At 28.6% G+C, this 11,371-nt stretch overlaps 2 protein-coding genes across 3 annotated transcripts; one reads left to right on the plus strand and one right to left on the minus strand.

Moving 5' to 3' along the window:
* The first annotated feature begins 3,573 nt into the window (after window positions 1–3,573).
* Window positions 3,574–6,391, plus strand: LOC130960640 (protein-ribulosamine 3-kinase, chloroplastic). 2 transcript variants are annotated; one of them, XM_057886086.1, is made up of 9 exons: window positions 3,574–3,805; window positions 4,277–4,436; window positions 4,546–4,636; window positions 4,726–4,800; window positions 4,871–4,959; window positions 5,129–5,247; window positions 5,577–5,717; window positions 5,924–6,000; window positions 6,186–6,391. In XM_057886086.1, the coding sequence occupies exons 1-9, from the start codon at window positions 3,709–3,711 to the stop codon at window positions 6,330–6,332; spliced, it is 996 nt and encodes a 331-aa protein (XP_057742069.1). In that variant the 5' UTR covers window positions 3,574–3,708; the 3' UTR covers window positions 6,333–6,391. The 2 variants fall into 2 exon arrangements, with proteins under 2 accessions (XP_057742069.1, XP_057742070.1); XM_057886087.1 differs by lacking the exon at window positions 3,574–3,805 and adding an exon at window positions 3,810–3,966.
* Window positions 6,392–6,508: 117 nt separating this feature from the next.
* Window positions 6,509–10,537, minus strand: LOC130963520 (two-component response regulator ARR2-like). The gene is made up of 6 exons (XM_057889625.1): window positions 10,417–10,537; window positions 8,786–8,932; window positions 8,179–8,517; window positions 7,837–7,910; window positions 6,864–7,468; window positions 6,509–6,755 (listed from the first exon to the last, which is right to left on the minus strand). Exons 1-5 carry the CDS (start codon window positions 10,535–10,537, stop codon window positions 6,869–6,871), a joined length of 1,281 nt encoding a protein of 426 aa, XP_057745608.1. The 3' UTR covers window positions 6,509–6,755; window positions 6,864–6,868.
* Between the last annotated feature and the right edge of the window lie 834 nt (window positions 10,538–11,371).

Below are 11,371 nucleotides of genomic sequence, written 5' to 3' on the forward strand. Positions count from 1 at the left end.
TTTTTAGTTTGATGTATTTTGATTTTATTTAACTAGTTACTAAATTAAATTGAAGAGTGTTAGGGGCAGTAATTTTTGTGATTTATAGCCATCCAATAGCTATCAATGATGATTTTAATGGTGTGAGATTGGTGTGAGATTTTATCTAATGATCACTTTTTTTTACTGGTTATATAATGTCCAGAATTTAATAAAGTTGCTGACCCTAAACTTTTCTATTTGGATTTTATGTTATAAGCTTATGGTTTTTTTTTTTATGTTAACCTAACGAGACTACGAGAGATTATAAATATCTCATAAATTATGGTAATTGTAATTCAGAGATTAGAAGTGTAAAAATTTTTCTTTTAGTTTTTGTGATGAAACCATGACGTGGACAAATGAGATTGAGTTAATCTCTTTTATTGCATCGGAGAATTGGGTAGAAAGTTAAAGAGCCCATTCGATTCAGTTTTTAAACTATGATGTGGACAAGTTAGGTTAAAATAAAGAAAAATCATAAATCTATAACATAAAGTCCAATTTAATAACTAATTAAATAAAATCAAAATACATCAAACTAAATTGAACATTTTAAAAATATAAACTAATAACTTTTAAATAATATTTGATCTTTTCATATCACAAATATTTAAAGTACATATTAATTATTTTTTTAATTTCAACTACTTCGAAAGATTTAGACATTAAAGTTGGTATCTGTAAAATAGATTTGTTTTCAAAGACCGAAAGATTGGAACTCAATATTATGATTAGTAGTTAGAGGCTAAAATTAAAATTTCAGTTTCGAGATATAAAATTTTACCTCTAAAAAGTAGGAGATAAAAAAGACTAAAATTTTTAGAAACAAAGAATGATACTTTAATTAATAATATTTTTTAAAAAATACTCTTATTTAATTTTTTAAATTTTAAATCTATTTCTCAATTTCTATTTTATCTTAAACTAAATAAAATATTAAGACATAACTCAATTCATAATATTTTATATTAAATATGATATATTAATTTAATTTAATTTAATTTTTTAATTTCTGCTTTTTAGTCTCAATTTCTTAGTTTCTGTCTCCCTTTTAAACATAACTTAAAAGATTGAATCCATTTAATAAAACTAACTAAATGTAAATTATAGATTTACTTAATTAATGTCAACGCCATTTTTTAATCTAATTAGATGATGCAATCAACCTTGTTATGTCAATATGCTGTATTTTTAAGAAGAATAAATTATTATTTCTGATTAAAAAAATTTAATACTAACAAAATTGGTTATGATATATTAAAACTAACTTGATATTCATAAATGATTGAATCCTTTCTTCTTTTTTTTTGGTCGAAAATGATTGAATCCTTTCAACAAATAAGAGTTTACATGGTTTGGAGAAAGAGAGAGAGAGGAAAAAAGTGGTTGGCTTTATAAGATTTGGCTAGTTTTATAAAACAAATTTAATTTTTAATTCAACTATACATTTAAATATTTTTGTATTTAAATTTAATTAAATAAGTTTAAATTCAATAAAAATCACTTTTATTACATTAATGTGTACACACGCATGTTTAAATAACACTTCTTTATCTTTGTCTTCGCATTCTTTTTTCTTCGTGTTATTCCTTCTTCTTTTTTTCGTTTTCTTTTTTGTTCGTCTTTACATTCCTTCTTTTTTTTGCATTCTTCCTTCTTCTTTTTTGCCTTCCCCTTTCTTCTTCTTCGTGTTTCTTCTTCTTCTTCGCGTGTTTCTCTCAATGGTCATTCTTTTATTGATGTTGTTGCTGCTGCATTTTTTCTTTTTCTTCTTTTAATTGATGTTTATTTGGATCCAGAAATGAATTCGATATGTTTTTGTTAATGATCGAATATTTTTTACTGCTTGTTCAAAATTTAACTAATTTCGTTTCATTTGTGAATTAATTGATGTCCACTTGTGAATTAATTGAGATTCACTTGATATTCCTGATAAGTAATGACTAAATTTTTTATTTCTTAAGTAATTTCGGTTCATTTCTTAGTTTAATTGAGGTTCATTTGGACCCAAAAATAAATTGTATGTGTTTTTGTTGATGATTGAGTCTTTTTAACTGCTTGTTCAAAACTGAACTAATTTTGATTCATTTGTGTGTTAATTGAGATTCAGTTGATGCTGCTGTTAAGTTTTGACCAAATTTTTTATTCCTTAAGTAATTTCGGTTCATTTATTAGTTTATTTGAGATTCATTTGGATCAAAAATGAATTCGATGTGTTTTTTATGATAATAGAGTCTTTTTGACTGCTTGTTCCAAACTGAACTAATTGAATGAAATGGAGTAGAAGACGATAACAAAAAAGGAAAAGAAAAAGAAGAAGACCTAACATTAGAGAAGAAGAATCTGCGTGTGTGAATTTGGAAGAAGAAAAATAAGGAGGAAGAGAAGAAAAAGAAGAAAAGAAGAAGAACATGTGTGCTTGAATTTGGAAGAAGAAGAAAGAGGAGGAGAAAGAGAAAAAGAAGAAGAAAAAAACAGAGAAGGAGAAGGACAAGGAAACGGAGAAGTAAGCGCATGATTTAAAAAGTTGTTATAATAATTTTGTTATATTTGATTAAGTAATTTTTTTTGTAGTTATACGATTAGTTTAATTAATTTGTGATTATTTTTTATCTAAATTATATATTTTGTAGTTAAAAATAATAGTTTATTATTAAAAGAAAGACTCAAAGCAAAAGGTAATGGATTAATCTCACAAAATGTAGGTCCATATATAACTAGATATCGTATAACTACAAAAAATTCAATTGAAGTTTGATTAAGTTGGGTTATTCAATTTCATGAATTATTTATAAGAACATTGAACTTGGTTAGATTTAGATTCATTATTGTTGTTGAGACGAGTTCAATTTAGACCTCTCAACTAATTAATAGTTATTTTTTTTAAAAAGCACGTGTTATTTTTTAAAAAAAGTTTGGTATTATTATATCGTCTTTTATGTAAGTATAGTTTTTCAGTGCTTAATTATCCTTCTTCTGAAGTATCTATTTTATTCACTAATGATTGTAAGAATTTATTTTAACTTGCTGTAATTTTTTCTGTCTATCAAACAAAAAATATTGGTTAAAACTCTAGTAATTTAATCCCCATGAAAACTGGTTCTGTACTCTTTTTTTTTCCAGAAAAAAACATATTCTTCATGAATTTAATTTTTATTTATTTAGACTATTTTATACAGATATTTCAATTATTTTTTTCATACTAATAATAATAGTTATTTTTGTGGAAGAATTTTAAGTGTATTAAATATATTGGTGTTCTAATAATTTTAATCATTAATTTCAATTATAAAAAATATATATAATATATATTAATTAAAATCAATTATTAAAATTATTAGAACACTAGTATTTTAAGTATATTTAATTTTTTTTATTTTTATATTCTTTTATTTAATAAATTATCTATAGAATAAAAGTAATCGAATAAGAATATAAAACATTTTATAGCATATATCAAAATTAAATTCATTCAAGGAAGTAGTGAAAGAGAATCCAGATATGGTGGCAAGAAAACTGCATAAAGATATATAAATTCATAACACATGTGACAAAAAAAAAAAACAGTTATTATTGTTAACATAGATGGGAAAAAAAAAAAGAAAAAAGAAGAAGAAAGTAGTAACTAGTATGAGAGGAAGCAAGGTAAGGAATCAGTGGTGGGCGTGTTGAGGAAGTGAATAAGCAATGATGGGTGCACACGTGGGAATCATATCACCTTCCACTTTCTTCCCTCGATTTCCTCCAACTTCTTTAATCAAAACCAAAATCAATACATCACCAGGTAAGTATTAATCAAATTTCATCTCATACACTTTGTTATTGCAATCTATATTACTATTTCTTTATATTTATATAGTCTCACACTCAGTTCCAATGCTATTAAAGTAGTAATGTCTGTGTAGCTGAATTGCTTTGCTTCTTTCTATCCAATTTGTTTCTCAGGTTTGCCATTTTTCCCTTCAAAGATTAAGTAGCCTCATAAATGATGATTTTTGTGAACTGGGTTAATTTGTTCTATTGCATGCAATTTAGTGCAATTTTATCTCCACATTTGTGAGTTTTGTAATTGGGGCACTGTTGTAGTGGTTGAACTTTTCTGTTTGGTTTGCCTTTTTTGTTCTAAGTTGAATGGTAAGGGTATGGAGTGTGCAAATTTTTTGTTCCCTTTTTTTCTTTTTGAGTTATTTAGTTAGATTTATAGCTGAGAAGATAAACCAAGGTTTTTAATTGTACTCTTATGGTTGTGTGATAGTTTGCAGCATTAGCATGAATATGGATCCAGTTCGTGAGTGGATCCTTTCTGAAGGGAAAGCCACAAAGATAACCAAGATTAGTCCTGTTGGTGGTGGTTGCATCAACCTTGCTAGTCGCTATGACACTGATTCTGGTTCTTTCTTTGTTAAAACAAACAGGTAAAAGTATACCTAGGGTTTAGGGGATAGGTGTAAATTACCCCTTTTCTAAATTGATTTTGAACTGTTTCCAACTATTATGCTATTGAAAGTTGAAACCCTATGTTAGGAGTATTGGACCATCAATGTTTGAAGCAGAGGCTCTTGGTTTAGGGGCTATGTATGAAACCGGGACAATCCGTGTGCCTAGGCCATATAAGGTCAGATGGTTTAACATTAGAGATGTGAATACTATTGTTTGTTATTTGTAACATGCCAGCTTGAGGTAACTTGTTGCTTGAAATTATAGGTTGGAGAGCTTCCCACTGGTGGTTCCTACATCATTATGGAATTCATAGAATTCGGCGCTTCCAGAGGCAATCAAGTGAGCTGCACCCAAATTACTGCTAATTAGGAAAACTTATGAAGCTTAGTTATAATTTATTGCTTCCCAGTCTGTTCTAGGGAGGAAACTTGCTGAGATGCATAAAGCCGGAAAATCTAGCAAAGGCTTTGGTTTTGATGTCGATAACACCATTGGCAGGTATAAGAGGCCCTCTTCATCAAATGTGGCTTTGTTATTGGCTTGTTGCAATTGCTATTGTTATCATTCATGTGACCAAGTAGCACATTTTCGGGGTTTATAAACATCTAAAATAGAGATTACTTTGTACTAATTAATATCTGATGAGATCATCTTTGTTATGCCGTAGTACTCCACAAATAAACACGTGGTCATCGGATTGGATTCAATTTTATGGAGAGCATAGATTGGGTTACCAGTTGAAGCTAGCATCGAGACAATATGGCGACAGTCTCATTTATGAAAGAGGTAATTTTTTATCTGGGAACAGAATAGAAATATGGTTCCTTTGTGGTATAAGTTTTCACCAAACTCAAGAAGAGATGATTTAGTACACAAGGTTCTCACTTGGTGGGGGTCTAGAGAGGGTAGATTTATGCAACATTGTCCGAGCAAGCACGAGTCTTTTCCAAGATATCAACGGCCTAAATATTTTATTAAGATTTGTCAAACTCGTCATTTGCTCGCGAACTTTGCTTATCCTTGTTTGGATTATCTATAAGCATCAACATTTTTTATTGTGGAGCTACTTTAGCTTAATAATATTTTGAATGTAGTATAATTTTCCTGCTTAATAGGACAAAGACTGGTGAAAAGCATAGGAAAACTATTTGAAAATGTGGCGATAGAACCATGCTTACTACACGGAGACTTATGGAGCGGAAACATCAGCTCTGACAAAAATGGAGAGCCTGTCATATTGGATCCAGCGTGCTACTGTAAGTTGCAATCCTAAAAGTTTGTTCTGTAGCTAAGAATGCAAAGTATGAAAGCTCAGATCAATTGAGGTGTAGGTGCAAGCAAAACCCTGTAATTTCGGTTAATAATTGAACGAGTGAACGAAACCTGTTAAGATTATGTTAGCTACACAGTTTTTTGAAGAATAAATTGGACTGATTGTGGTGTCTGTTTTCCTGTTCCATAGATGGACACAGTGAGGCAGAATTCGGAATGTCTTGGTGTGCCGGCTTTGGAGCATCATTCTATAATTCATATTTTGAGGTAATGTTTGTTAGCTGACATCTACTTATGATTCATAACTATCTTGCACCACATTTTATCCTGGCTAAATTATTGTATACCTTGACTTGCCATGATGACATGAACTTGCTTTAACTATTAATGTCTTGCCATCAGTTTCATGAAGAAATTTTCTGATGCTAATAGTTTCCTTATGGTTTATGCAGGTGATGCCTAAACAGCCAGGTTTTGAGGAGAGAAGAGACCTATATATGTTGTATCATTATTTAAATCACTATAATCTCTTTGGTTCTGGATACAGATCATCAGCTATGTCCATAATTGATGATTATCTTGCACTTTTAAAAGCTTAGGATTGCTTGCATAATTGTCAAGGATGATTTGTGAATATAAGATCCTTTTTTCTTGTACATTTCACTACTTACATTTCCCTTCCTCAGGTCTCAGTATATAAGAGTGCTGCATGCTGTTTCATATAAATGAAAATGTAAGGAGATAAAACTTATGTATGTTTAGATGTTCTTGATAATAATAGGGAAGTTATATTTATTATTTAAAGATCAAAATTAATTAAAAACCAGCAATGAGTCTTTATGACAATTTTGTCAACTCCAAAGTACAAAATTAATGAAAATAATAACAAATGAACATTGAAAAATCATAAGGTACTGATTAACTTTTTATACCCTTCCAACCCTTTCCACATTTTCAAGTAACTGCATCATTCAGAGTGATTCCTTCCACTATCAGAGTAGCCTCTTCAGAATCCTTGTTAGCTACAAAATTCACCAAAATAATAATGAGAATCACCTTAAATAATAATAAAGAACAAACATCCTTAAAAATATAAAAGAAAAATGATAAACTTGCATGACTTATACTACCTGGACTATAAGCTTTTTAGCCAACTATCTAAATCCTCATCACAGGCATTCTCAGTTTCCTTTGAAATATTGAAGATCTCATCAACATTTCCTGATGGTACTGAAGGAAATGCAGGAAACTGTTGACACATATCATTCTCCATCGGCATCGAACAATTCAATTCACTGTTTTCAGCAGTATAATCCTTAGAGGAAACCTCGTAAGAAGTTTCTTCAGGATCAAGTAGCCGACTCCAGCTAGTGAAACAAGGCTCAGTATTTGTCATTATTGTTTCAAAATCTTCACTTGGGTCTAATTGATCTTCTTCAGAAACTCTTCCATTAGTATAACTTTCTTCTTGGCTAATCTCCACAGATTCCACACCATTGCCATTCATCTCACCTTGCACCAGTGTCCCTGGGAGTAATTGGTTTTGGCTCAAAGCTGGTTCATGAACAGTTGGAATTTTCGTGGAAGGAAGATGTGCAGGAGCATCAAGAAATTGCTCTGACTTGCAATGGAAGAGATCCTTCAATTGGTATGATCTTAAATTCGACTCAGATGATAGCATTTTCCTTTGATATTGAATTTCACTATCTTGCGCTTTCAAAGATTGGCGATATTTCTGAAATAATCAAACAAATTTCTCTTTTATGCACTACTTTTTGTCCAAATTAAGTGTCTTTTAAGGTTTTAACATGCATATTAAGAAATTAAAATTAAGCAAAACTCAAGAAATAGTGCTGATGACAGATGTTTATGAACAAAAGTTTTTAACTAAACACTTATTCTTTCTACAACAGAAGGAGTAGATGATAATGCTAATGTTAATGCAGAAAGATTATCCACACTTTAGCATCTAGCATCACCATATTAACACTGGCAATTTTAATGCACCAAAACTGATTCAATATGCATAAATCATGTTCCAAAAACATTCTGCATATTAAAAACAAACTTAGGAAGAGTGTTGCACTTTAGAAAATAACAAACCTGTAAATAGCTTGAAACATGCTCTTTTGTGACTCCTGGCACATTCATATACTCATGTATTTTCTTAGGACCAGCTAATCATCATAAGAAAAAGAAAACAGCAACCATTATCATTACTGTACAAGACTATAAGCATGTAGCAAGTAGCCATGGTAAGAAATAAAAAAGGATTATGTTTTCAGTCCTGTAAAATTAGTAGTTTTGAACTATTGAAGATGATGGTAGAGACCAATTTCATTTGTTTCTGAATATCTTTTCAGAAACAAAAACTTATTTGAGTTTAAAGGAATCAAAAACTTATTTGAGTCAATGAAGAAAAAATAAACTTGGGTTCAATCTTACCACCAGATCCTGCTAAGATAACAGCTTCCATGAACTTCATATGCAAATGATCAGTCCACCTAATTCTTTTCCTTCTCTGGACCACTGATGATTCAACAAGTTCTTGTTTTTTCTCTTTGTTATTATTATTATTCAGTGGTTTGTATTCTTGATCCTTGTTCACTATGATACCCTTTGATCCATTTTGATCAGTGGTTACTGTTGAAACTTTTGTGTTGCATGATGCAAATTTCCAGAGGCCCTTTAAATCAGAAAGTAGAAGTGGCTTTATGAAATAGAGTTTAGCTCCTTTGCTTAGTGCTTTTGACTTTGAAGTTTGATTTTCATCAGCACTCATAACTACAATGCAATCAAACATATACTTTGGTCAATGATTTTGGTTTCTATTTTTTTTTAAATTTTATTTTCAATATTTATTATTATTATTTAATTATTATTAGGATTTTATGGTATGTTTGGTTTATAAGAACATTTTAATTTTATTTTTTTTATATTCTATTTTCATAATTTATTAGTAGTGTTCTAAGAGCACTTAAAGAATTTTTCTCTCCTTAGTGGCATTTAAGAGTTTAATTAGATAGATTAAAAAAGTAATATGAGAACTTACTGAAAGATGGGATGTCATAGCTTTCTCTGATTTTGTCAATGAGTTCAAACATTTTCATGTCAGGCAAATGAATCCCCATGATCACAAGGTGAAGCTCATTCTTCTCAATAATTGATAAAGCATCAGAACCTAGTTTAGCAGTCACAACTAATAGGGGAAAAAAAAATATAAGATCCAATTAAAATCAGTCAAAAATGAGAAATTACAGAGATAAAAAAGTAAAGATTAAATACATTGTACTTTTGTACCAACAAGTGCAATAGTTAAAAAATAGTTAGTTTTAGGACCCGTTAAAAAAACTTTAATATAGTCATTTATAAGCTACTTTTAATATAATTATTTATTATTTAAGTTATTTTTTTAAAAGTAACTTAATTAAGTTGTTTATTCAAATTGGACTTTAGTCTTTAGATTGATCTTAAAATGATTATGAGTCAATTTATTCCTTAAAATATTTAACTCTTCAGTCTAGTTCCAAAATAATATCAATACGAGTCAAGTTGAATTGTCTTTTAACACTAAATTGAGGCATTGAATTTTCAACTTTTTAGAGATTATTTTGATAATTAACTCTTAAAAAAAAGAGTACTATTAAATAGGAAAAAAAAAACGTTACTAAAAAAGTACAAAAATATGATGCATGATTAAATTTGGTCAAAACAGATGTTATGAAAAAGTCTAGGGAGCCAATGGCCTAAGCGTACAATGTGTACAATGGAGGTTTAAGAAGTATTAGAGATATGACCATTAGTGTTACATTGTTCTGTCAGGTTATGTTTTTGGGATGAGTGGTTTCAGATATGGTATTAGAGTTCTAGATTCGAAAGGTCAAGAGTTCGATCTTTGGTGAACCCCAAAATCAGTTTAATTTAATTTAGCCCATTGTACACATTGTACACTTAAGCCATTGGCTCCCTAGCACTACCCATACACAAATAAAATTAAAATTTTATGAGGAGTTAGGACGATCACCATTACAAAAGATATTTATTTTCTTTAAATTAGTGACGCATAATTGCATAAAAGCGTAGAAGAATTTATTTAGAATTGAAATTTGTATTGGAATTAATCTAAGAAATGAAATCATTATCACCTTAAAAATATGGTATGATTTGAATGGAGAACTAATAAAATTATCACTCGTATAATTATGTTGATAAAATAATTTAAAATAATATAAATTTTTAATTAAACTGATACTAAACATTGGAAGTACAAATTTCACTTTTAATTTTAAATATTTATAATATATGGTTCAACAAATATTTTTTTTTATCCAAAATAAAATAAAATTAGAATTAACATTAGAGATGCTCTAAATATTTGGTTCATTTTGATAAAATATTTGTAATTAAATTAGAATTTGATTTTGATACACATTATAAAATAGTTTTACACGTGTATATAGTTACGTAACGTCATATCAACAAAAATAACTATCTTTTACATTAACCGCGTAAATAGTTATTCAAAAGAACAAATGTGATTGTATGACTGTGTAAAATACTTTACACTGTCGGTCAGTATATCAAAATTAAACTCATTCAATTATGGATGATTTTTGAGAAAAGATTTGGTATATAGTACATAGAAGTTAGAACGAAAAAAAAAAAACGAGAGAACCAAATTACCTTCATATCCAAGGATACGAAGCATTTTAGATGCCAATGTTAGAGATGTTGAATCACAATCCACCACCAAAACTTTGATTCCAGGTATTGGAATAGTGTACTTATTATTACCATAATCCATGGTATTAGAGAGGGTGTAATTTTGAGAATTGAATCTAGCTAGATGCAAAGCAAAATATTGTTGAATTAGTGAAGCCCAAGTTCTACATTTAACTAATTGAGTTAGAGTAAAATATTATATTAAATGTTTCCAGCAATAACTCTTGCCCCGGAAGAACATTAATTAACCAAAATCACCCCAGAAAATAAATAAATAAAAGAAATTGTATATAAGGTAATGACAAAATTAGTAGTTTCAATTTTCTGACTCAGCAGTCTAGTCAAAACAAGACCTCATTAAAGATCATAACCTTGTTGATGATAAATTAGTTATCTAATTACAAAGAAAACCATAATCTAGAATGACCAGAACCTTTTTCCCTTGTAATGAAGAAACATTTATGAGTCTCAATTCATTCAGTGTAGCAAACATGATAATCTCAAAAAAATACTATATATGTATATATCATAATAAGTTATTATCTATACATATGTATTGTTTAATTTATTTTTAATATATATTAAATATTTTAACATATATTTTAATTTATATTAATAATAAATTTTAGTGACGAATTTTAATATATACTAAAAATGATTATAATAATATAATGTAATATCACATTCTCATAAAAAAATTATTTTAGTTAACATAATGTATAAGTTATTCATCACTAATATTTTTGTTTGTAATAATATTACAAAATTATAAGTATTTTATAAAATTTTAAAAATAAATATCTAACATTCTTGTAATAAATATAAAAAATTTTAGCAAATGAATAAAAAAATAATGTCACGTAACAAAATGGTAGCATGTAAATAAATAGTTTAAAAAGAATAAATTTTGATTTTG

This window comes from Arachis stenosperma, chromosome 2 (genome assembly GCF_014773155.1).
Source record: "Arachis stenosperma cultivar V10309 chromosome 2, arast.V10309.gnm1.PFL2, whole genome shotgun sequence".
Classification (NCBI taxonomy): Eukaryota; Viridiplantae; Streptophyta; class Magnoliopsida; order Fabales; family Fabaceae; genus Arachis; species Arachis stenosperma.